At 45.3% G+C, this 26,686-nt stretch overlaps 1 protein-coding gene across 1 annotated transcript; it reads left to right on the forward strand.

The window, feature by feature from the left end:
• Window positions 1-917: 917 nt before the first annotated feature.
• agpat2 (1-acylglycerol-3-phosphate O-acyltransferase 2 (lysophosphatidic acid acyltransferase, beta)) lies at window positions 918-26,258 on the forward strand. Its single transcript, XM_078426104.1, has 6 exons — window positions 918-1,388; window positions 11,731-11,864; window positions 14,900-15,075; window positions 17,209-17,304; window positions 18,138-18,210; window positions 24,571-26,258. The coding sequence occupies exons 1-6, from the start codon at window positions 1,213-1,215 to the stop codon at window positions 24,720-24,722; spliced, it is 807 nt and encodes a 268-aa protein (XP_078282230.1). The 5' UTR covers window positions 918-1,212; the 3' UTR covers window positions 24,723-26,258.
• Window positions 26,259-26,686: the final 428 nt, after the last annotated feature.

The following is a 26,686-nucleotide window of genomic DNA, read 5'->3' on the forward strand; positions in this document are numbered from 1 at the left end:
TACCTCTCCTCCTTTTCATTCCCCCCCCCCTTCTCTGTGCCCCTCCTAGACTTGCACCCATTTCACCCCTCCCACCCACATTCCTTCCTCTGACTTTGCAATTCGCACTTATATCATTATCTCACATCTGTGTTTTCATCTTTGGCCTTTATCAAATCATAGACCTATAAAAACAAACTCTCATCTGTATCCACCTATTACACATGGATTTCTATTCAATGTCTGTAATTAATAGACATTAATGTCCTCTCTTCAGCTTTCTCCCCTCACCCAGACACCACACCAGTGTGCAGAAGGGTCCCCACCGTAAACATCACCTATCCATGTTCTCCAGAAATGCTGCCTGAGCTGTTGGGGTACTCCAGCACTTTGTGTCTTTTTGAGTATGAACAAGCATCTGCAGTTCCTGGTGTGTGGAGCATCATCACGTGGTTGGGAGGAGCCCCGCCCCCTGGCGGTGATGGACAAATTGGCATCCGGAGCGGAGACGTTGCCGTGTTCCATCACGTAGTTGAGAGGAGCCCCGCCCTCCTTCGCAGTGATCGACAGGAGGAGCAACGGCGGTGACGCTTTGATCACGTGGCTGAGAGGAGCCCCGCGCTCCTTCGTTGTGATCGACAGGAGGAGCAACGGCGGAGACGCTTTGATCACGTGGTTGAATGGAGCCCCGCCCAAAGATCCGAGTATCTTTGGGAGCAGAGGCACTGTGATCACGTGATGGTTCCCCGCCCTCTCAAACTGATCGACAGGTCGGGGGAGTCGGTTGGATCATGTGACTGGATGGAGTCCCGCCCCAGTGATGGACAGGCGGAGACGCGATCGTGGGCACGTGATTGAAGACTGGCCCCGCCCCCATGTGTGATGGACAGGCTGGGCAGCGGCGCTTGGCTCACGTGATTGAAGACGGGTCCCGCCTCCACGTGTGATGGACAGGCTGGGCAGCGGCGCTTGGGTCACGTGGGCGGAGTGGGCCCCACCCCCCGCTGTGTTCGGCCGCTGAGGCGACGCTGGGTGTCCGCGGCTCCCGGAAGCAGCAGTGGCGGTGTAGACGGTGAACGGTAGACGGAAGACGGAAGCAGCAGCAGCTGGGAGGTGTGTCGGAGACGAGTGGGGTCGGGGCCGCAGTCAGTCGGGGGCAGCGCGGAAGGAGCAGGTTTCCCCACCCGGAGCGGAGGAGGTGGAGGCGGAGGCTCAGCCAGGCCCCGAGCGAGCATGGCCCCCCTCTGGCTACTACTGGCCGTCCCGCTGCTGCTGCTCCCCCTCTGGCTGCTGAGCGTCAACTTCCGCTACTACTGCAAGATGGCCTTCTACTACTCGTGGATCATGGTGCTGGCCATACCCGTCATCCCGCTCTGCCTGTGGAGGGGCCGCGACGTGGACAACATGAGGTGGGCCCTGACTTCGCCATGGGGGAGAGGGAAGGGTGGGCGGGGGCAGGTAGCCAGGCTCGAGGGAAGGAGGGCGGGCTGGAGTAGTGAGGGAGACGGTGTGAGGGGATAGAGTCATTGGGGCGCAGGTATGTCGACAGGGGAGTGAGTGAGGTGGTGTGAGGAGAGTTAACAATTTGGGGGCAGGAATGTCGTCGGGGTAGATGGTGGGGGTGACAGTGGGGGGAGGGAGAATGAGGGGGATGGAGCAACTGGGGGGCAGGTGTGAGGTGACGGGGGGGGGAGAATGAGGTGAAGCAATTGGGGTGCAGATGACTGGGGATGTGGAGGAGAATGAATGGGTAAGGATAGGTGGGGGGGTTGGCGATAATGGGGGGGAGGGAACAATGAAGGCAGGGGAGGAACAGGAGGCTGGGGAAGGACAATTGGATGGGGGGAGGTATGTGGGGTGGGAAATGGGGGTAGTGGGAGAAGAGACTGGTCTGATGGAGGGTGTGTTCCTTTTGTGTGGGAAAGCAACTGGTATATCTCCAAGGAGGTGAATTGAGCAAAGCAAATTAGAGCCAGTAATTGGATGGGGATGTTTAATCGGGTCATGTTAGATTGTTAATGTCTTTATGGCAAATAGGTATGGATAATAACTTGGGTGATGTACTGGAGGATGGTGATCAGAAATGTTAATAGAATGATCTGGGTGTGCATAGAATGACAGAAAATAAAGTTACTGAAGCCAGGCACCATCTGTGTGGAGAAAAGCATAGCTCCAATGAAGTAGCATTGACTTGAAACTAACTCTGATCTTCTCCCAACTGATACGACTGACCTGCTGAGTATTTTAAGCAGCCTATTTCAGATTTCTGACTTAGATTTGAATCCACATTCAGAAATGGTTATGCGAAGGGTGAGCAATAATTATTCATCTAATAAGGTACAGGGACAGTATTGGCAGTGCCATTTTTTGGCTATAATGTGATGGTTTCTCTTCAGTTTTCTTTGGCAATAATGGCAAAGAATGATGGGCGAAGAATACTCTTTTGTTTACATTTATAGCATAGAAAAGACATTTGTATTAATGAATACGAATCGTGGAGTGTGGTGTAGTAATTTTCTCATATTTAAGTGTCTACAATTTAGGGCCGGTTCATCTTCATGCTGCACCGAAGTGGGTCTTTCCGCCCACCATATCCTACCAACCATTTATCTGCATTTGGTCCATAGCCTTCTGTGGCTTGATGATTCAAGTGTTGATCTGAATTCTTCACCATTGCCTTGCCAGATTCTAATCTCTCTCTCTGGAAAAGAAAATGCAGCTTTGATCTCCTCTAAAGCTACCTTTCACCTGATTACCAAAGCCCTCTTGTTTAGATATTCGCACCATGGGAAGATAATTCTTACTCCCCACTACATCACAGCCCCGTATAATTTTGTAAAGCTCTTATCGGGTCACTCGTCAACATCCTCCTCTCCACAGGAAACCAACTTGGCCTTTCCAGTCTCAACTCATCTGAGGTCATTCTACCCAGGCATATCCTGGTAAAGCTCCACTGCACCCCCTCATGTGCAGTCTCATCTATTCTACACTGTGGTGCACAGAACTGCAGACAGATGTGGCCTAATCAATGTTTTTTTAAAATTTATAACAAGACATTCCCCCTCATTCCTTAAAATTCCCACGGTAGTGTTATGAAAATGAGCCAGGGTCTATTGCCATCTACTACTCTCCTGCCCCCCAGTCAAAGTGAACATGAAACAAACTGCTGGAGGAACCAGTGTTTGAAAATTGCTTGCTATTGCTCGATGTGACAATAAACTGATCATTACCAACCTTTAGGTTCAAGAAAGTTCCACTTGGATACAGCAAAAGGAAATGCTGAAGATAGACACAAAATGCTGGAGTAACTCAGCGTGACAAGCAGCATCTCTGGTTTCCGTTCGAGACCGTTCTTCAGACTCTGTTGCCTGTCCCGCTGAGTTACTCCAGCATTTTGTGTCTATCTTCGGTTTAAACCAGCATCTGCAGTTCCTTCCTACACAAAAGAAAATGCTGTTTGTGCTTTGTAACATGAGCTATTGTGTGAGTTGACCCAGATGTGACACAGGAACATCTGGATAGAGTGGTAGCTCCCTTCAGTAAATGTCCTCTGCTGCACCAGTGGAGCACTCATGATCAGTCTCTGATCGTATAATTGCTGCTCTGAATCATTTCATTGCAGATTTTGAAATTGAGGTTACAGAAGAGTACAGCAAAATAGCATGACCTACGGCAAACAATATCTGTTCTAACACGATTCCAAGTTAAACTAATCTGAAGAAACGTCACCCATTCCTTCTATCCAGAGATGCTGCCTGTCCCGCTGAGTTACTCCAGCATTTTGTGTCCATCTTTGGTGTAAACCGCCTTCTGCAGTTCCTTCCTACACATTTAGCTAATCTCTGCCTGCACGTGATTCATATCCTTCCATTCGCCACACACCCCCTTCAAGCATTACCCCATCTGACCATGCAGTTATGCCCTCTGGCCTTTGATATTTCCACTCTGGGGAAAATGGTTGCCTGCCTACCCTATCAGTTACTTTCATAATTTGATATGGAGTGGCGAGGGAGTCTGAAGAAGGGTCTCTACCCAGAACGCCGCCTATTCCTTCTCTCCAACGATGCTGCCTGTCCCGCTGAGTTATTCCAGCTTTTTAGCTATCTTCATAATTTGATACTCTTCATAATTTGATACACTTCAATCAGGTTTCCCCTCAACTTCCGATGCTCGAGAGAAAACTATCCAAGTTTGTCCAACCTTTCCTTATAGCTAATACCCTCTAATCCAGACTGCAACCTGGAGCACCCCTTTTGCACCTTCTACAAAGCTACCACATCCTTCCTCTAATCGGGTGACTGGAACTGCAAGCAAGTGTGGTCATGTTGCAGCTTAAAAAAGATCTTGATGATGTATTTGTAGCCAAGTTTGCAGATGATACGAAGATAGGCAGGTAGTGTTGAGGTATTAAAGTTTGCTTCTTCTTAAAACCGACAACACAATGGGTTAGGCAAACCAACACAAGCTTTACTGGTTGATCAGCTAGCGTTGGGATGTACATCAATCAAGTGTCCAACCAGCGCTTGACTGTCCCGAGCTACCACACCCCAGAACAAAGACTGGACAGGATGTTTTATACTGTAAAGATCAAAAAGACACATTCCGTAAGGTATTAGTCATGGTCCCAAAATGTTGTAGTTCGTTAACACATTCCCGGCAACTCTGATATTGTCTCTCTTACATAGCCATGTACATCAAAAACAGGAACGATTGTCCCAAAATGCTGTAGTTCGTTAACACCTTCCAGGCAACTCTGAGATTGTCTCTCTTAACAGCCAGGTACATTAAAGGAAGAACAGGAAAGACATATTTCTAAAGGCGTTAGTCATGGTTCCAAACCCAGGCCCAGCAGTCTGAGTTTGTCTAGCACTTCCCCACTAGAGAAAGCCTGCTAAAGAAGAATTACGAAGCTATAAAAGGTAGTCCTGTATCCCCTCGTGCATCTATTATGTATTTAAAGCATTTAAATACCCCTTTTAAATTCCCCTTTCAGAGGAAGCAGGAAGTCTGCCTAAGGACTTGGACAGGTTGGGAGAATGGTCAAAGAAGTGGCAAATGGTTTATAGCGTAGCAAGGTGTGTGGTCATGCACGTTGGTAGAAGGATTAAAGGCGTAGGCTAGTTACTAAATAGGGGAAGGATTCTGAAATCTGAGGTGCAAAGGTTCTTTGGAGTGCTGGTGCAAGATTCCCAAAACGTTAATGTGCAGGTTGAGTCAGCGATAAGGAAGGCAAATGCAATGCTAGTATTCATTTTGAGGGGACCACAATATAAAAGCAAGGATGTAATTAATGCTGAGGGTTTATAAGATGAGGACACATTTTGAATATTGTGAGAAGTTTTGGGCCCTATATCTGAGGAAAGATGAGCTGACATTAGAGAGGGTCCAGAGGATGTTTACACGAATGATCCCGGGGATGATTCAGTTAACAACTGAATTCTGGGCTTGAACAGATTCTGGGCCTGTACACGCCTGTTTCCATAAGTGGGGGAGTAGAACCAGAAGGCACAATCTAAGAATAAAAGGGTGAAAGAGGAAATTCTTTAGGCAGAGGGTGGTGAATCTGTGGAATTCATTGCCACAGACAACTGTGGAGGTCAGGACATCGAGTGTTTTTAAAGCAGAGATTGATAGGTTCATGATTATTGTGTGGGAAGGAACTGCAGATACTAGTTTAAACCGAAGATAGACATAAAAAGCTGGAGTAACTCAGCGGGTCAGGCAGCCTCTCTGGAGAAAAGGAATAGGTGATCGATATCCAAGATATTATGGGCATCAAATGTTACTGGGAGAAGGCAGGAGAAAGGGGTTGAGAGGGGGAAAATAGATCAACCACAGTTGAATGGCGGAATAGACTCCCAATGGACTGAATGGCCTAATCCTGCCCCTATGTCTTATGTTCCACAGATGTTGCCTGTCCTGCTGAGTTCATCCAGCACTCTCTTTATTTACAAAGCCATGATGACTGTCCCTAATTATCACATTGACTTGTAAATAATTTTTGTCCCTTCCTTTCATTTTCATCATATTTCAGCTGTAGAAATGACGGTAAAGAATGATTGTGATCATCACCATCTTAGCAATAATTGTAACTGAAAAATGCAAGGAGATGATGCTTAATGTCGTGGTGGTGAAGTAGGAATGAAATTATTTTTGCAATATGTTTGCATTGCAGTTATTTTTAATGCCAATATTTTAGAAGCAGGAAAATAACTGCAGATGCTGGTACAAATTGAAGATATCACAAAATGCTGGAGTAACTCAGCAGGTTAGGGCAGCATCTCTGGCGAGAAGGAATGGGTGGCGTTTCGGGTCAAGACCCTTCCGAATGAGGAAGGGTCTCGACCCGAAACGTCACCCGTTCCTTCTCTCCAGAGATGCTGCCTGACCTCCTGAGTTACTCCAGCATTTTGTGATGCCTTTGATATTTTAGAAGCAAGCACTTTTAAAGACATGTTTCATCACTTGGCAAGGGACTGAGTTATATGTTGCTCTCGAAAGTGCCAACTGCAGATAAGATTGAGACAGTCCTTTGAATACATGCAAAGTGTTGCGATTCTTCATTGATATTGGATTTATCTGACATTGTTGTGCTTGTCAGTTTGAACACAAAAGATGATCTGTCTTGCAGCATCTGTGTGCATTGTGAATGGTGCTAGTGGACGGCTACTTGTGGGATTCAGAACAAAACACTTTTTTGGAAATCCAAGAGAATGCAGATGCTGGGATCATGAGCAACAAGCTCATTCCTGCCGGGGCAATTCAGGCTGATTTGAGATGGGGTTAGAAAGCTGGGAAAGAGGTGGGGATGGGACAAAGCCTGGTGGCAAGTGGTAGCTGGGTTCAGCTAAGGGTTTGGTTGGCAGATGAGTGGATGTAGGTGCCCCTCCAGTGGAGTAAGTAACAATGGCTAGAAGTGAAAAGGAGACAAAGGGTGCTGGATAAGGAACGGGGAGCAGTGAAACGTGAGGCTGGAGGGTGGGATATGAATGGAAGTGGACAGGGGGAGGGAAAAGAGGGGAGATAAAGGGAACTGTTGGACACAGAGGGGAGGTGACCACATGAAGGAGGGGAATGGAGCAGTGTGACTGGGGTGTTGGGGAATGATGGGAGGATGTGTGCACCGTGGGGAAAACTGTGGAAAGATGGACATTGTTACTTGAAATTGGAGAATTCAAATGTTCATACCTTTTGGGATGTAACCAACCCAGGCAGAATATGAGATGCTTTTGTGTGGCCAATTTGGTGTGGCCTCGTCTGGGAATGGAGGAGGCCCAGGACATAGAGGTTAGTCATACAGCATGGAAACAGGCCCTTTGGCCCAACTTAACTGTGCCGACCAGACACTGGTCCCATCTGCCTGCATTTGGCTCATATTCCTCCAAACCTTTCCAGTCCAGGAACCTGTCCATATGTCTTTTAAATGTTATCGTACCTGCCCCAACTACCTCTTCTGGCAGCTCGTTCCATATGCCCTTCACCCTCTATGGAAAAAGTAACCCCTCGGGTTCCATTAAATCTTTCCCATCTTACCTTAAACAAGCGCCCCAGTTTTTAATTGTCCTGTTCTTGGTAAAAGACTGTTCATTTATCCTATCTATTCCCCTCATATTCTACATCTCTATAAGATCACCCCTGAGTGTCCTGCACTCCAAGGAATAACGTCCTGACCTGCCCAATCTCTCCCTCTATCTTGGTCCCTCAAGTCTTGGCAACATCCTCGTACATCTTCTTTGCACTCTTTCCAGCTTAACAACATCCTCCATACAGCAGGGTGACCTAAAAAGAATGTAATATTTCAAATGCGGCCTCACCAATGTCTTGTAAAACTATTACATTACATCACAACCTCTTTGCTCTGTGCCTTGGCCGATGAAGGCCAATATTCCGAGTTTCCTTGTCCATGCATCGACCTGTGACACCACGTTATCACTATCACTGATTTGAGGCTCAGCGGCCCATGGTTCCCTGGATTCTCTCTACTTTATTTCTTAAACAAAGGAACATCCTTGGCCACTCTCCAGTCCTCTGGGACCTCACCTGTGCCTGGAGACGAAACAAAGATCTCTGTGGTCCTTGCAATCTCCTCTTTTGCCTCTCCTAATAACCTAGGATAAATCCCATCAGGACCTGGGAACTTATGCACCTTAATGTTTCTCGTGAGCCTCAGCACCACCTCCTCAATCTGAAACTCCCCTAGCATATTTGATTCTCCACACTGATCGAGCTGTCCTCCAAGTCCTCGGTGAATACAGATGCAAAGTACTCGATTAGTACCTCACCTACATCCTCTGACTCCAAGCTTTATTTTTTAGCAGTCCTATCTTCTCCCTGGTCACTCTCTTATTTTTAACATGGGTTTTAAAAACCTGGGGATTTTCCTTAATCCGACCTGCCAATGACATTTCAAGGCCCCCTTTGGCCTTTCTAATCGCCCGCATTCTTTCATACTCGCTGTAGACTCAATAGACAATAGGTGCAGGAGTAGGCCATTCAGCCCTTTGAGCCAGCACCACCATTCAATGTGATCACGGCTGATCATTCTCAATCAGTACCCCGTTCCTGCCTTCTCCCCATACCCCCTGACTCTGCTATTCTTAAGAGCTCTATCTAGTTCTCTCTTAAATGAATTCAGAGACTTGGCCTCTACTGCCTTCTGAGGCAGTGAATTCCACAGATTTACAACTCTGACTGAAAAAGTTTTTCCTCATCTCCGTTCTAAATGGCCTATCCCTTATTCTTAAACTGTGGCCCCTGGTTCTGGACTCCCCCAACATTGGGAACATGTTTCCTGCCTCTAACGTGTCCAGCCCCTTAATAATCTTATATGTTTCGATAAGATCCCCTCTCATCCTTCTATATTCCAGTGTATACAAGCCTGGCCGCTCCAGTCTTTCAACATACGACAGTCCCGCCATACCGGGAATTAACCTAGTAAATTTTCCTTGTATGATGTCTGATGTCACCTTGCTGTCCCTACTCTTTACTGGAACGTGCTGATACTGGACTTTGAGTGACCTTAAACGACTGCCACGTGTTATGTGTGCACTTGCCCAATAACAACTGCTCCAAATCTACCGTTATTAGCTCACGCCTAATGATATTGTAATCTTCCCTGCCCCACTTAAGTACCTTCCCCCAATATCCAGCCCCGTCCCTATTCAAAACAATCTAAACATTTGTGGAGCTGTGATTACTATTTCCAATTTTTTCTTTCTCCTCAAAACCAGTCACCCAGCCAGGCTAGTTTTCCAATACAAGATCCAGTATGGTCTCTCCTCAAATCGGCCTATCCAACTACTGTTTAAGTCAGAAGAAGGGTCCTGGCCTGAAATGTTACCTATTCCTTTTCTCCTGACCTGCCGAGTTACTCCAGCACCTTATCTACTGTTTGAGGAAACCTTCTTGGATACACCTAACAATATTTGACCTGTCTAATCTTGTGCTGGGTAAGTCCCAGTCAATATTGGGGAAGTTAAAGTCATCCACTGCAATAACCCTGTGGTTCTTACATCCTTCCATAGTCTGCCTACATAACTGATCCTCTATCTTCCGCTTTCTATTGGGTGGCATACAATATAATCCCATTAGACTGATTGCTTCTTTCTTATTTTGTGCTCAAACCACAATGCCTCAGTATATGTACCTCCTGTATGTCTTCTGAGTGACGTTCTCCCTGATTAGCAAAGCAACTCCATCTTTTATACCCCCCCCACATCTCGCTGAAACATCGAAACCCAGGCACAACCAATGTTTCTGTAATGTCCAAAACATCATTATTCCAAGCACTGATCCAGGATCTAAGTTCATCAAATTTACCTACAATACTCCTTGCATTGAAGTAAACACACATCAGCCCTTCATTATCCCCATATTCATGAACCTCTCCCTGCCTGGCCTTCCTTTGAGACTTGCATGTGCTAACCACTTTCTCATCAGCCCTTTCATTTGCTGACCACCTACTCTAATTCCCACCCACCTGCCATTCTAGTTTAAAGTTTCCCGAGTAGCACTAGCAGACCTCTCTGCGAGAGTATTGGTGCCCCTCCAGTTCAAGTGCAACCCGTCCCTCTTGTACTGGTCACCTCTGCCCCAGAAGAGATCCCAATGTTCCAAAAATCTCAATCCCTGTCACCTGCACCAACTCCTTAGCCGCACATTTATCTGTCTTATTCTCCTATTGCTACCCTTACTAGCACAAGGCACCAGTAGTAGTCTAGACATTCCCACCCTTGCGATCCTGCATTTTAACCTTTTGCCTAACTCCCTATATTCACTCCACAGGACCTGATCCTTTTTCCTACCTATGTCGTTCGGGCTGATGTGTGCAATGACTTCTGGCTGCTCTCCCTCCCCCTTGAGAATGTTCTGCAGCCATTACAAGATATCCCATGGCCCAAGGGAGGCAACAGACTATTCTGGAGTCCCTTTTACCTCCGCAGAATCTTCTGTCTGTCCCCCTAACTCCCCAGTCTCCTATTAATAATGCTCTCCCTATCTTCACTCTACCCTTTCTGTCTATCTACTGTTTAAGAAAACCTCATTGGTTGCACCCAACAATTTCTGCCCCGTCTGATCCTCTTGCCTTGCGTGAGTCCCAGTCAATATTGGGGAAGTTAAACTTCCTCGCTACAGCAACCCTATGGTTTTTGCATCCTTCCGTAATCTATCTGCATACCTGATCCTTTGCCTTCCTCTGGCTATTGGGTGGCCTATAATATCATCCCATTAGAGTAATTGCTTCTTTCTTATTTTTGTGTTCAAACCACAATACCTCGGTAGACGTACCCTCCAGTATGTCCTCTCTGAGTAACGCCGTGAAATTCATCCTGATTAGCAAAATGCCGCCTCCGTCTCTTTTACCCACCCCCGACCCCCACATCTCATCTGAAACACTGAAGCCCAGAAACGTTGAGCTGCCATTCCTGTCCCTTCTCACGTCCAAGATTCTGTAATGGCCACATCATAATTCCAAGCACTGATGCAGGATCTAAGTTCATCAAATTTACCCACAATACTCCTTGCATTGAAGTAAACACACTTAACTATCGCCTAACTCCATATATTTCCTGCACAGGATCTCATCCTTTCTCCTACCTATGTCATTTGGGCCACAGTGCACAATGACAGCTGGATGCTCCCCCTCCCCCTTGAGAATATTCTGCAGCCATTATGGGACATCCCGGACCCTGGCACCAGAGAGGCAACATACTATTCTGGAGTCCCTTTTACCGCTGCAGAATCTCCTGTCTGCCCCCCCCCCCCCCCCCGTAACTACCAAGTCTCCTTTCATTATCACTCTACCTGACTTCACCCTAGGCCGCTGTGCGTCCGAGCGAGCCCTGGTGCCACAGACCTGGCTGCTACTGTTCTCCCCTGAACGGTCATCCTCCTGAACAGTATCCAAAGAGGTACCTGTTCTGCTGGGGAATGACCACAGGGAATTCCTGAACTCTCTGCCTATTCCCTCTCTTGGTGGATCACGATGGGCCAAATGACCTATTTCCATACTGTATGTCTCTGACTGATTGCATCTTGTCAAAAGAGATGTGCAGTAATTTGTATTGTTTTGTGTACAAATCACTATTCATGGTGTTCATTACCATGACACATTCCTGTTGCTTGTTTACTGTTGAGTTATGAACTGTTTAAGCATGACAAATTTACTTGGATTCCTTCCCCACCCGTCCAAATTTGTCTGCAGAGTGAATCTAACTATCTCATGCATTCCATGGTTTTGTTCCGCTCCAGGATAGTCCGTAGTGTGTTGCAACACGTCAAGAATTTGTACGGAATTAAGCTTGAAGTGCAAGGGTTGGAGAATCTGAACGTCAAGGGTCCATATGTCATCATCTCCAATCACCAGAGCTCTCTGGATTTGATGGGTAAGGATGGGCTATGCCAGTGTGTTGCCTTTCTCCTTTGTAGAGTCTTGTTATTTACAGTCTCGTGTGGACACTGGGTGCTGTGGCACAGGTAGAGTGGATAAAGAGGACTCATTTGAATGAATTGTAATGCTTGTTGTAAAATATAGTTGGGATAGCTGTCTTTTATAGCCCTATCATCACTCAGGGGTGCAACGGCTATCAGTCTAGGTTCCCCTCCATCTCCTCATTGGGTGGAATTGCATTTACCTTCAGCCTGACTGGCCATCTTTTCTAAAACTTGAGCCAGTCTCTCTGTCTGAAGAAGGGTCTTGACCCGAAACGTCACCCATTCCTTCTCTCCAGAGATGCTGCCTGTCCCGCTGAGTTACTCCAGCATTTTGTGTCTATCTTCGGTTTAAACCAGCACCCGCAGTTCCTTCCTACTCTGTTCTTGAGACTTGTCATTACCGGGGTTCTTTGGCCATTATTATTTCTCGAAGATTTGCAATTCTGAACCGTCTGGCCAAATTTGCCAAAAGTCTATCACTCTCTCTGGGTTGGTTAATTTAATGATTTTATCTACACCGACTCTACCGCCTTGTACCCTTCATATCACCACTGCTTTCATATCACCACTGGTCATGCATACTGGTCGAGCCTGGTGTCCTGATTCAATTCCTGTACCTTTCCTCCATCTATCCAAAATCTAACTTGTTGCTCCTCATAAAATGTAATCAAATAAAGTGACATTTAAACCTCTGTTATTCGTGAGGAACCTCGGGGGCACCGTTTTTACTCGGAGGGTAGTCTTTATCTGGAATCAGCTCCCAGAGGAAGCTAATACAATTGTGACATTTGGACAGATACAAATAGGATAGGAAAGGTAACGGCTGTATAGCTCTCTGGCTCTTTAACTGGGAAAGCGGGCAAAGAAATAGCAGCAAGAATTTAACTCAAACAAGTGAAAAGAGATGCATTTTGGGAAGTTAACCAAGGGCAGGATAAACACAGGGCCCTGTGGCGCAGTGTGTGTGGAGCATACACACCTTGGGGTACTCTTCAAGTCATAATTGTATCATCTCCAGCTTCCTCTGGGAGTTCATTCTAGATAAAGACTACCCTCTGAGTGAAAACGATGCCCCTGAGGTTTCTCTTGAATCTATCACCTTAAGTTTATGCCCTCTAGTTTTGGAATCACCTACCCTGGTGAAAAAAACTGAGTCTTCACTCTATCCATGCCCTCTCGATCGCCTTTATAAGATTACCACTCAGCCTCCAAACTCTAAAGAAAGTAAATCCAAGCCTATTTCGCCTCTCCCTTTCATTCGAGCCGACAAGCAGGTAATATCCCGGTGAATCGCTTCTGCACCCTTTGCAACTTAATAAAATCCTTCCTATAGCTGGGCAAACAGAACTGCTTCATACTGCAAGTCTGATCTCGCCAACAACTTGTACTGTTCCCAACATTTGCACTCAATACCCTTTTCAATGAAGGCAAGTGTGGTCAACGCCTTATTCACCATTGTCCACCTGACTCGCCACTTTCAAGGAACTGTGCTCCAAGATCTCTCTGTTCTACAACACTCTTCAGGCCTCTAACATTTACTATGCAAGACCTGGCCAAAGATGTACAGAAGTGCACTTGCCAATTCAGTTGTATTTTGATTAGATTCTGTTATAAGCATTAATATCCTTTGTCACTGTCTGCAACATTGCTAATTTTCGTATCATCTGTAAATTTACTTACAATAAAAGACAGACAAGAGTATTCATTAACACCTCGCCCATCTCCTGTGACTCCACACATAGCAGATCAGACAGGTCATTAAGGGAATCTACTCTCTTTCTAATTATCTCCTTGCTCTAAATGTGCCTGGGTTCTCTTTTATCTTTCTTGCCACCGGTGGGGTGAATGTTTTTTTAAAAAAGGCTGTCGAATTTTGCATCCCCGGTTCCATCTGCTTTGGCCACTTTTGTTTCCAGTTTTTATAAATTTGTGTAAGAGTATTGATCTACTGGTGATTTGGAGGAGTGTTAAATTGGCGAACAATGCTGAGATTGCTAGTGAAAAATGAACTCTTTAATAACTCTTTTCAGCCAGTGAAAGGGAGACTACGTGTGATGTGATATGTTGAGGATGTCAGCTATCCATTCATCCTTGTGTAAAACCATCCTATTTAGGACTACAGTCATAGCAATGAAATGATTGTGAATTAGTAGTCTGCTGACATAAAATGTATTTTGCGCCATCACTCTTGAGGAAAATCGATTTGCTGCCTTTGTAGCTTTTACATAGAAACATAGAAAATAGGTGCAGGAGTAGGCCATTCGGCCCATCAAGCCTGCACCGCCATTCAATATGATCATGGCTGATCATCCAGCTCAGTAACCTGTACCTGCCTTCTCTCCATACCCCCTGATCCCTTTAGCCACAAGGGCCACATCTAACTCCCTCTTAAATATAGCCAATGAACTGGCCTCAACTACCTTCTGTGGCAGAGAATTCCACAGACTCACCACTCTCTGTGTGAAGAAATGTTTTCTCATCTCGGTCCTAAAAGACTTCCCCCTTATCCTTAAGCTGTGACCCCTGGTTCTGGACTTCCCCAACATCGGGAACAATCTTCCCGCATCTAGCCTCTCCAACCCCTTAAGAATTTTATATGTTTCTATAAGATCCCCCCTCAGTCTTCTAAATTCCAGCGAGTATAAGCCTAGTCTATCCAGTCTTTCTTCATATGAAAGTCCTGCCAGCCCAGGGATCAATCTGGTGAACCTTCTCTGTACTCCCTCTATGGCTAGAATGTCTTTCCTCAGATTATGAGACCAAAACTGTACACAATACTCCAGGTGCGGTCCCACCAAGGCCCTTTTACACCTTTTCCTTTGATCCACCCCCTTTCTCCCCTCTTGAGGGGATGGCTGAGTATTTTCCTGTGTTGCAGTTTGTGCAATTAAGGGTTATTTGTTTTTGCTGTACAATAAGATGTCACCGTGACATTCAGTCTCCTGATGCCAGGGCCATTACGATAACTTTTTTTTTGTTTTGCAAGGGATGATGGAAATCCTTCCTAATCGCTGTGTGGCAATTGCAAAGAAGGAATTGATGTACGCGGGCACGGTGGGGCTGGCCTGCTGGCTTGCTGGCATCGTCTTCATCAACCGCCAGAAAAAAAGTGATGCCAAGAGTGTGATGACAGAAGCTGCTCAGACCATGCTGAGAGAGAACGTGAGTCCATGTTACAAGGCCATCGTGTCTCTGTGTCCATTTGCCTCACTTGACATTTAAACATGTCTGTGCTGCAAATGTAGATTTGCACAGTTGGCAATATTCAGGGATCAATTTGTAGGGCAAAACAAAATCTCAAGACAAGTCAAGAGTGTCTTTTGTCGTATGTCCCAAACAGAACAATGAAATTCTCACTTGCAGCAGCACAACAGAATATGCAAACATAGTACTCTGTCAACAATATAATAAAGGAAAAAATGTTCAGTGCATTCACGCGTTTCTATGCAGTTCCCAGCTAATTTGGCTGTTGTACTGCTTCATGGTCTGATGGCCATAGGGAAGAAGCTGTTCCTGAACCTGGACATCAGGCTTTGTTTCAATGACTTGCTTGAGGGATTGCAGCAAAAGATTAGATATCTCAATTACCACAGAATGATAGTGACTAATACATTAAAAATTTGAATGATTTCAGTTATTCCGACCACCCCATGCAATTTCAGTGCATTCTGTAAAGTATCAATACATTCCTCAAGACGACTCCAGGTGGACTTAATCCTCACGACTAAGATCAAGCTCATTGGTTTTCTTCTCTCACCTGCCCCCTCATGGGGAGAAGGCAGGAACTGGGTACTGATTGTGAATGATCAGCCATGATCACATTGAATGGCGGTGCTGGCTCGAAGGGCCAAATGGCCTACTCCTGCAATAGACTCTTGTCTGTTGTCTATTGTCTCACTAAAACTCATTGGAAGGGAATTTCATAATAGGGTGGGAGTGATGTAAGAACTATTACAACGTATATCATCAATTTGCTCAACCTTCCCCATGTATTTTCTTTTGCCCCTTGTATTCTTTAAAACTGGATTTATTTAATTGTTCAAATTCCTTGGTTGCTGTGAGATTTTAACTTTTCTCTGTATCAACGGTCCAGTTTTTTTTAAAGAGTTTAACAAGAGGATTGAGGGCTGGGCAGGACAGTGGACTCTTCCGACAGTGGTCGGCTGGTCTGAATAGATTAACGGAATCCAAGCTGATTCAAAATCAGATTGGAGGAAGGAGTTACGGGGTAGTTGCGGAGGGTTAGTTGTTGGGAGTGCCGCAGGGGGTCGTCGTTGGGTCTGCTGATGTTTGTGGCACACATCGTGTAGAAAGGAACTGCAGATGCTGGTTTATACAGAAGATAGACACAAAATGGCGGAGTAACTCAGCGGGTCAGGCAGCATTTACACTAGGGGCGACTGTAAGTTATCCCCAGTGTAGGTAGTTGGCAGTTGAATCGGAGTTGGTGTACGTGTGAAAGGAAAGGGAGTGGCGATAACTTGGGGTCGTGGATTAGACTTGAAGGACCAAATCGCCTCCTACGTGCAAGAAGAGATGAATACTGATAAGAAATGCTGCTTATGACTAACAAATGATCTTAGTTTCCCAATATTACATTGCTAGCAGTTCCTTGCACACCTTCCTCCTTGCTTTAACTTCTTTCTTTACCCCACTCCCATCTGCTCAGCTTGTTGCTCAGCATCACCACTCAGCTCCTATTTGATTATCTTCCTCTTCCATGCCCTCTGCAATATTCAAAAGCCAAACCGCGAAATCCAACCGCATATTTAAGTCTCCAAACAAGAAAGGAATCCGTGAAGCAACTGTCTTCAACTACATTCTGTTAAGCTAATGTGTCTAGCAGTCACTGCTCACTGCTTAAAGACCACCGTGTAAGCAGATAAATAGCAACACTCCTTTTTAATTAGCCCTTCTGCTTAAAGTTCTAACTTTGTAATCCTGCCTTTTTTCTTCTCTGTGTCTGAGGCTAATTGTCCCTCTGTGGTAATTGCGTTGAGGCCATTTTCCTGCTTCTGAAAAGAGCTGTATATCAAAATTGCTCCAAGCACATGTCCAACGGTTTTGTTTTTAATATGGTGAGGCTTTGAACTGCATTGAGCAAAATGTGTTTGTATGTATCGTAAAGGTCTGATCGTGGATACAATTTCTGCATTACATCTGCTGGGGAACGTTGCATCTTCTGTCGTTGTAAGAAGCTATTGTTTTGCATGCCATTTGGTTGTAAATTAAAATTGAGAGTTATATTGTGAATGCTGAGGTTGACGGTGCACTGAGACTTTGGTACCCTTCCAGATTAGGTTGTGGGTGTTTCCCGAAGGGACCAGGAACCACGATGGGAACATGCTGCCATTTAAGCGAGGGGCTTTCCACTTAGCCGTGCAGGCACAGGTAAGATGAAGATGTTATTCACTGAATGTAGAGAGTGTGTGGCCGCTGTCGGTGCAATGTGTGAGAGTTGTAGAGCAGATGAAAGTTCTGAGGAGGGGAGTGGGGAATGCCATTTCAACCTATCCGTCAGAATCCCAGGCTCCTGCCCGCCCAGAATTGAGGAGGGACTGCCAGGAAAATGTCACCGAGCAAATCTCCACGATGGCACTGGGAGGCGTCTGTCCACACCGATATCTGGGTCCTACACAGAACTTTCCTGTTGATCAAAGCCACCCAGAATAGATTAGAGACAAGACAAGAGTGGTTAATTGGCATATGTACTGGGAACAAAACAAAGTTCTCACTTGCGGGGGCTTTACATGCACATGGATCGCAACAACACAACATATTTATTGTGCTGTTTACTGTATATTTATCATTTATACTTGGCCACCGGACCAAAATAGTGCAAGCCAATATTGTGAAACCCTATACAAAATCCATAATAATTTACTGCTGAGGTGGATAATCCTTGACCCCAAGGGATTGCCTGAGAAGAAGAAACCAAGCAATGTTTCCTTAAGGGGTCTGTGCAGGTAGATGGGATGAGACTCAACATTACATTGATTTTGCAGAGCCCATCCCAATCTGAGCCCTGTCATGACGGCTTAACTGGGCTCCATCTAGGAGTGGCTTAAATGCCAACATTTTTGCCAACAGCAGTTGCTTTTTCCCCACATGCTACGACCTGATGGTCTGAAATGCAAATCCCTCTTTGTTTTAATTTCTGGCAGTGCACAGCTATCATGTTGGTGTGTGTTTCTATTTCACACAAATATACTGTTGTGTTTCAGGTTCCAATTATTCCAGTGGTCTTCTCCTCTTACAATGACTTCTACAACAGGGCAGAGAAAAGGTTTACTTCTGGTATGTATTGTGCAGGGAGCTCTGACATACTTGAGAAACAGTCTGATTCAGTTTTTTGGGGATACATTATGGAATTAGGCTCTTCGGCCCACTGAATTCCGTATCCATGCCAACCATCGGTCACCCACTTTCTCGCCCACTCCCTATACATTAGGGTATTTATTCACAAAATGCTGGAGTAACTCAGCAGGTCAGGCAGCATCTCAGGAGAGAAGGAATGGGCGACGTTTCGGGTCGAGACCCTTCTTCAGACTGATGTCAGGGGGGCGGGACAAAGGAAGGATATAGGTGGAGACAGGAAGACAGTGGGAGATCTGGGAAGGGGGAGGGGAAGAGAGGGACAGAGGAACTATCTAAAGTTGGAGAAGTCAATGTTCATACCACTGGGCTGCAAGCAGGGAAGACGGTTGAACAGCAATGGCAGGTATTCCTGGGAATAATGCAGAGGTTGCAGGATCAATTTATTCCAAAGAGGCGGAAAGACTCTAAGGGGAGTAAGAGACACCTGTGGCTGACAAGGGAAGTCAGGGACAGCATAAAAATTAAAGAGAGGAAGTATAACATAGCAAAGAAGAGTGGGAAGACAGAGGATTGGGACTCTTTTAAAGAGCAACAAAAGTTAACTAAAAGGGCAATACGGGGAGAAAAGATGAGGTACGAGGGTAAACTAGCCAATAATATAAAGGAGGATAGCAAAAGTTTTTTTAGGTACGTGAAGAGGAAAAAAATAGTCAAGGCAAATGTGGGTCCCGTGAAGACAGAAGCAGGGGAATTTATTATGGGGAACAAAGAAATGGCAGACGAGTTAAACCGTTACTTTGGATCTGTCTTCACTGAGGAAGATACACACAATCTCCCAAATGTTCTAGGGGCCGGAGAACCTAGGGTGATGGAGGAACTGAAGGAATCCACATTAGGCAGGAAATGGTTTTGGGTAGACTGATGGGACTGAAGGCTGATAAATCCCCAGGGCCTGATGGTCTGCATCCCAGGGTACTTAAGGAGGTGGCTCTAGAAATAGTGGAAGCATTGGAGATCATTTTTCAATGTTCTATAGATTCAGGATCAGTTCCTGTGGATTGGAGGATAGCAAATGTTATCCCACTTTTTAAGAAAGGAGGGAGAGAGAAAACGGGTAATTATAGACCAGTTAGTCTGACATCAGTGGTGGGGAAGATGCTGGAGTCAATTATAAAAGACGAAATTGCTGAGCATTTGGATAGCAGTAACAGGATCATTCCGAGTCAGCACGGATTTACGAAAGGGAAATCATGCTTGACTAATCTACTGGAATTTTTTGAGGATGTAACTAGGAAAATTGACAGGGGAGAGTCAGTGGATGTGGTGTACCTCGACTTTCAGAAAGCCTTCGACAAGGTCCCACATAGGAGATTAGTGGGCAAAATTAGGGCACATGGTATTGGGGGTAGGGTACTGACATGGATAGAAAATTGGTTGACAGACAGAAAGCAAAGAGTGGGGATAAATGGGTCCCTTTCGGAATGGCAGGCAGTGACCAGTGGGGTACCGCAAGGTTCGGTGCTGGGACCCCAGCTATTTACGATATACATTAATGACTTAGACGAAGGGATTAAAAGTACCATTAGCAAATTTGCAGATGATACTAAGCTGGGGGGTAGTGTGAATTGTGAGGAAGATGCAATAAGGCTGCAGGGTGACTTGGACAGGTTGTGTGAGTGGGCGGATACATGGCAGATGCAGTTTAATGTAGATAAGTGTGAGGTTATTCACTTTGGAAGTAAGAATAGAAAGGCAAATTATTATCTGAATGGTGTCAAGATAGGAGGAGGGGGAGTTCAACGAGATCTGGGTGTCCTAGTGCATCAGTCAATGAAAGGAAGCATGCAAGTACAGCAGGCAGTGAAGAAATCCAATGGAATGTTGGCCTTCATAACAAGAGGAGTTGAGTATAGGAGCAAAGAGGTCCTTCTACAGTTGTACCGGGCCCTGGTGAGACCGCACCTGGAGTACTGTGTGCAGTTTTGGTCTCCAAATTTGAGGAAGGATATTCTTGCTATGGAGGGCGTGCAGCGTAGGTTCACTAGGTTAATTCCCGGAATGGCGGGACTGTCGTATGTTGAAAGGCTGGAGCGATTGGGCTTGTATACACTGGAATTTAAAAGGATGAGGGGGGATCTTATTGAAACGTATAAGATAATTAGGGGATTGGACACATTAGAGGCAGGAAACATGTTCCCAATGTTGGGGGAGTCCAGAACAAGGGGCCACAGTTTAAGAATAAGGGGTAGGCCATTTAGAACGGAGATGAGGAAGAACTTTTTCAGTCAGAGAGTGGTGAAGGTGTGGAATTCTCTGCCTCAGAAGGCAGTGGAGGCCAGTTCGTTGGATGCTTTCAAGAGAGAGCTGGATAGAGCTCTTAAGGATAGCGGAGTGAGGGGGTATGGGGAGAAGGCAGGAACGGGGTACTGATTGAGAGTGATCAGCCATGATCGCATTGAATGGCGGTGCTGGCTCGAAGGGCTGAATGGCCTACTCCTGCACCTATTGTCTATTGTCTATTGTGCTGTTCCTCCAATTTCCGGTGGGACTCGCTATGATACTGGAGGAGGCCCATGACAGAAAGGTCAGACTGGGAGTGGGAGGGGGAGTTAAAGTGCTCGGCCACCGGGAGATCCTAATTGACCTACAAATACACATGCCTTTGGGTTCTATACTTGCTCTCGTGCTCAACAGTTTGTTCCTTCTACTGACCCGAAGCCTGTTAGCTGATCTGTCTTGGAGTGCAGACCCTATCTTTGCATGGACTTTGCCCTTAAAAATTGTGCTGACCAAACCCATTGTTCAGCGCAATGTTTCTTGATCTGCATTATGGCTTGAATAAATTCAGTGAACCCTCAAAATTTCCTCCCAAATCACCAATTCAGCTCCTTATAACCATCTTCTAATTCTCTCCGTGATTATCCTGTTATCTCTTTTGGTCTATCTGCTTCCATGATTATTGCCAAATTCTTGATGCTAAAATTTTACACTGGGTTATTTCCAGCTAATGTCAAATTATTATGGCCTGTAAGGTTCTGCCTGAACTTAAAGTGAATGCCAATTTCTGAAAAGGTTATTACATGAACTCTTGGAGGGGAAAAGGAAATATTGCTCAGTGTTGCATGCAGAACAATCGGAATAAGAATAATTAACCAGCTTTTCCAAAGGGCCAAGGAAATAAAATGTTGGAGTAACTCAGCAGATTAGGCAATGTCTCAGGAGAACATGGTTAGGCAATGTTTTGGATTGGGCCTTTCAGACTAATTGTAATGGAGTTGAAAAAGGGGCAAATGGGCTGATCCACTCCCCTCTGTGGAGTAAGATTCTCGTCCCATGCTGCACCTATTTTCTATGTTTCTATGTTATAGGGTTTGACAAGCAGGCTCTGAGCTTGAAAAAGATTAGACATAGAAACATAAAAAATAGGTGCAGGAGTAGGCCATTCGGCCCTTCGAGCCTGCACCGCCATTCAATATGATCATGGCTGATCATTCAGCTCAGTAGCCTGTACCTGCCTTCTCTCCATACCCCCTGATCCCTTTAGCAAAAAGGGCCACATCTAACTCCCTCTTAAATATAGCCAATGAACTGGCCTCAACTACCTTCTGTGGCAGAGAATTCCACAGACTCACCACTCTCTGTGTGAAGAAATGTTTTCTCATCTCGGTCCTAAAAGACTTCCCCTTATCCTTAAGCTGTGACCCCTGGTTCTGGACTCCCCCAACATCGGGAACAATCTTCCCGCATCTAGCCTCTCCAACCCCTTAAGAATTTTATATGTTTCTATAAGATCCCCCCTCAGTCTTCTAAATTCCAGCGAGTACAAGCCCAGTCTATCTAGTCTTTCCTCATATGTAAGTCCCGCCATCCCAGGGATCAATCTGGTGAACCTTCTCTGTACTCCCTCTAAGGCAAGAACGTCTTTCCTCAGGTTAGGAGACCAAAACTGCACACAATACTCCAGGTGCGGTCTCACCAAGGCCCTGTACAACTGCAGCAGAACCTCCCTGCTCCTAAACTCAAATCCTCTTGCTATGAATGCCAACATACCATTCGCTTTCTTCACTGCCTGCTGCACCTGCATGCTTGCTTTCAATGACTGGTGCACCATGACACCCAGGTCACGTTGCATCTCCCCTTCTCCCAATCGGTCACCATTCAGGTAATACTCTGCTTTCCTGTTCTTGCCGCCAAAGTGGATCACATTTATCCACATTATATTGCATCTGCCATGCATTTGCCCACTCGCCTAATCTATCCAAGTCACTCTGCAGCCTCCTAGCATCCTCCTCGCAGCTAACACTGCCACCCAGCTTCGTGTCATCCGCAAACTTAGAGATGTTGCATTCAATTCCCTCGTCCAAATAATTAATATACACTGTAAATAACTGGGGTCCCAGCACAGAGCCTTGCGGTACCCCACTAGTCACTGCCTGCCATTCCGAAAAGGACCCGTTTATTCCTACTCTTTGCTTCCTGTCCGCCAACCAATTTTCTATCCACCTCAACACTGAACCCTCAATACCGTGTGCATTAAGTTTGTACACCAATCTCCTATGTGGGACCTTGTCGAAGGCCTTCTGAAAGTCCAGATATAACACATCGACTGGTTCTCCCTTATCCACTCTACTAGTTACATCCTCGAAAAATTCTATAAGATTCGTCAGACATGATTTGCCTTTGGTAAATCCATGCTGACTTTGTCCGATGATTTCACCACTTTCCAAATGTAATGCTATCACATCTTTAATAACTGACTCTAGCATTTCCCCCACTACCAATGTTAGGCTAACTGGTCTATAATTCCCCGTTTTCTCTCTCCCTCCCTTTTTAAAAAGTGGGGTTACATTAGCTACCCTCCAGTCCTCAGGAACTACTCCAGAATCTAAAGAGTTTTGAAAAATTATCACTAATGCATCCACTATTTCTGAGGCTACTTCCTTAAGCACTCTGGGATGCAGCCTATCTGGCCCTGGGGATTTATCTGCCTTTAATCCATTTAATTTACCTAACACCACTTCCCGACTAACCTGGATTTCCCTCAGTTCCTCCATCTCTTTAGACCCCCGGTCCCCCGCTATTTCCGGCAGACGGTTTATGTCTTCCTTAGTGAAGACAGAACCAAAGTATTTGTTCAATTGGTCTGCCATCTCCTTGTTCCCTATGATCAATTCACCTGTTTCCGACTGCAAGGGACCTACATCTGCCTTAACTAATCTTTTTCTCTTGACATATCTATAAAAGCTTTTGCAGTCTGTTTTTATGTTTCTTGCCAGTTTTCCCTCATAATCTATTTTCCCTTTCCTAATTAAGCCCTTTGTCCTCCTCTGCTGGACTCTGAATTTCTCCCAGTCCTCTGGTATGCTACTTTTTCTGGCTAATCTGTATGCTTCATCTTTTGTTTTAATACTATCCTTGATTTCCCTTGTTAGCCACGGATGCACTACCTTTCCTGGTTTGTTCTTTTGCCAAACTGGGATGAACACTTGTTGTAGTTCATCCATGCGACCTTAGACGATAGGCAATAGGTGCAGGAGTAGGCCATTCGGCCCTTCGAGCCAGCACCACCATTCAGTGTGATCATGGCTGATTATTCTCAATCAGGACCCCGTTCCTCCCTTCTCCCCATACCCCCTGACTCCGCTATCCTTAAGTGTAAGAAAATAACTGCAGATGCTGGTACAAATCGAAGGTATTTATTTCACAAAATGCTGGAGTAACTCAGCAGGTCAGGCAGCATCTCAGGAGAGAAGGAATGGGTGACGTTTCGGGTCGAGACCCTTCTTCAGTTTTGTGAAATAAATACCTCCGCTATCCTTAAGAGCTCTATCTAGCTCTGTCTTGAATGCATTCAGGGAATTGGCCTCCACTGCCTTCTGAGGCAGTGAATTCCACAGATTTACAACTCTCTGACTGAAAAAGTTTTTCCTCATCTCCGTTCTAAATGGCCTACCCCTTATTCTTAAACTGTGGCCCCTGGTTCTGGACTCCCCCAACATTGGGAACATGTTTTGTGCCTCTAACGTGTCCAACCCCTTATATTTCGGTAAGATCCCCTCTCATCCTTCTAAATTCCAGCGTATACAAGCCTAGCCGCTCCAGTCTTTCAACATATGGCAGTCCTGCCATTCCGGGAATTAACCTAGTAAACCTACGCTGCACGCCCTCAATAGCAAGAATATCCTTCCTCAAATTATGCAACCTTTGCAGTTAAGTAAGGATTGAACGGGCTTTTAAGTGATGAATGAGGAAGGTAAGCGTCACTCCTAGCTGTGCAGAGTGCTGGGGAATATCTCCTTGCCCAGAGCCACAGTTATCAATGTGTTTCTTCATTTGCAGGCAAGTGCACAGTTCAGATTCTTCCTCCAATCGAGACTTGTGGGCTGACAACAGATGATGTGCCAGATCTAACAGAGAAATCACGGGATCTGCTCATCTCCACTTGGAATGAAATCTCCGCTCCGTTGCTCAAAGCGAGTGGAAAGCACTAAAAAAAAAAAAAAGTTCACCTTTCACTGATCTCTGCGTGGAGTGTTTGCGTCAGTGATGTTTATGCTGAGGTCCACTGGTTCAGATTGTGCAAGAGTTTTACACTAAAGGAATTTTCATGGGACATTAGGAATTCTTCATTGATCAGCAAGACGCAGTCACTTGGGCTATGAGATAGTCTCTTGCTGGACTGTATGGGCAGGAGATCCCAGCCGATGGATTTGGAACCTGAGGTGGGATCTCTTGCTTGTAACTAATAGAAAAGGGGCAGACGCTCTGTGAGCTGTTTAACTGCTGTCATTTCTACTACCCAGGTGCTCCCGCCCTCTCTCCCACCCCCACTCAGGCTGTTTTACTTTGTGAGTTCCTTGTCTTCCTGTAGTGTACCTAAGTTCCGACATAAAACTTTGGATACATGCCAACACGCAAGTTAAGGCACTAGGCTGAAATCTATGGCTGCCATTCACAATTATTAACCACAATTAAATGCCATCGCATTCACTAAAATAACAGCGGCAAGCTGTCCATTAGATTGCAATACGTAACAATTTTATGTTTTAATGTACAGAACGGGATAATCGTTGTGTCGTCACGGATCCCATTATTACATTCCACGTCCGATCTTGATCTGGCCTCTATTTCCTTGCCTAAATCACTTACCTGGGTTGTTGGTGCCCACCCTCCTGTGAGTGAGTCAGAGATACTGTTCTGGTATGCACAATTGACTTCGTCAAATGCTTTCATCCAAATGTATTTCACTTGTTGAGTTAGCTACTGTGTATTTATTGAGGCAGATATGTCTTAAGCTTCGAGGGAGGCAATCCTCACGAATGAGATGGTCACTGTCTGCATTGCTGATGAGTTAAAGCCGCAGTGAGTTTGAGCACATGGGTCAGGGAGCTGGTGTAAATTACAAGTCTCAGTATTCACGGTATACTAGATGTACACAATTTAACCTGCAGTTAAATGTATGTGCAAATGTGACCGTACTATATTTATGGCACCAGAACCAAATTGTGTCCATCCCCAGAATTTAGTCGAGCATTGTTCATTGGGTCAGATAATGTGGAAGCTTCCTTGCCTGTCACGGGCTCTTCCCAAAGTATCTGTGTTTAGAGCCATAGATATATAGGTTTCTGCAGCTATTATTTGCTCTTGCTTTTGAATGTCCATTTCTCGACCATTTGCAGTTGTCCTGGTAAAATATTAAATAATGTTGCATGCAAATGTAATTTGATTGTTTTTGGCTTGTGTGAAGGCATTCAAACCTTTTTAAAGTTATTTTCCATCAACTTTTGAATAAATATTTAGCTGCAAGTCTGTCTTTGTACCTTTTCCCTCCTTCCCATTCCTTTGAAAATTGACAATTGGTTCTGTCTTAATTAGTTGTGACAACGGCATTTTAGTGAACAATAAAGTAATTTGGGCCATGATATTTCAAGGGTCAGGAGTAATTGCAGAATACTTGAAAGGTATTAGCACAGATTGCTTGAAATGTTGCCATACTTATTGCAAAATAAAATACCAGCAATGCTTAAATGACACATTGGCTTCTCTTCCGCCTCTTGCTCCATCAACTGCCACTTGATTACCTACGTTAATACTGCGTCTACAAGAACAGTTCAGGGGAATTATACCCTGCCCTACGAAGTGTGTGAGTATGTTAGAATGAACTTCATGATTAGCTGCGTCTCCAGAGCCCTCGGATCAATACTGATGGGAAGTACCAGTCGACGGAAACAGAGTTAATTTTAAGTTGGTGATCGACACAAAAACCTGGAGTAACTTTGGAGATGCAGCTAATCACGGTGTAACTCAGCGGGTCAGGAAGCATCTTTGGAGAAAAGGAATAGATGATGTTTTGGGTCGAGACCCATTTTCAAACTGAGAATCGGGAACGGGAACCGAGAACCGGGAACGGGAACCGAGAACAGTGAGATATAGAAGGTACATAAGACAAAGGACT

Source organism: Rhinoraja longicauda, chromosome 31, assembly GCF_053455715.1.
Source record: "Rhinoraja longicauda isolate Sanriku21f chromosome 31, sRhiLon1.1, whole genome shotgun sequence".
Classification (NCBI taxonomy): domain Eukaryota; kingdom Metazoa; phylum Chordata; class Chondrichthyes; order Rajiformes; family Arhynchobatidae; genus Rhinoraja; species Rhinoraja longicauda.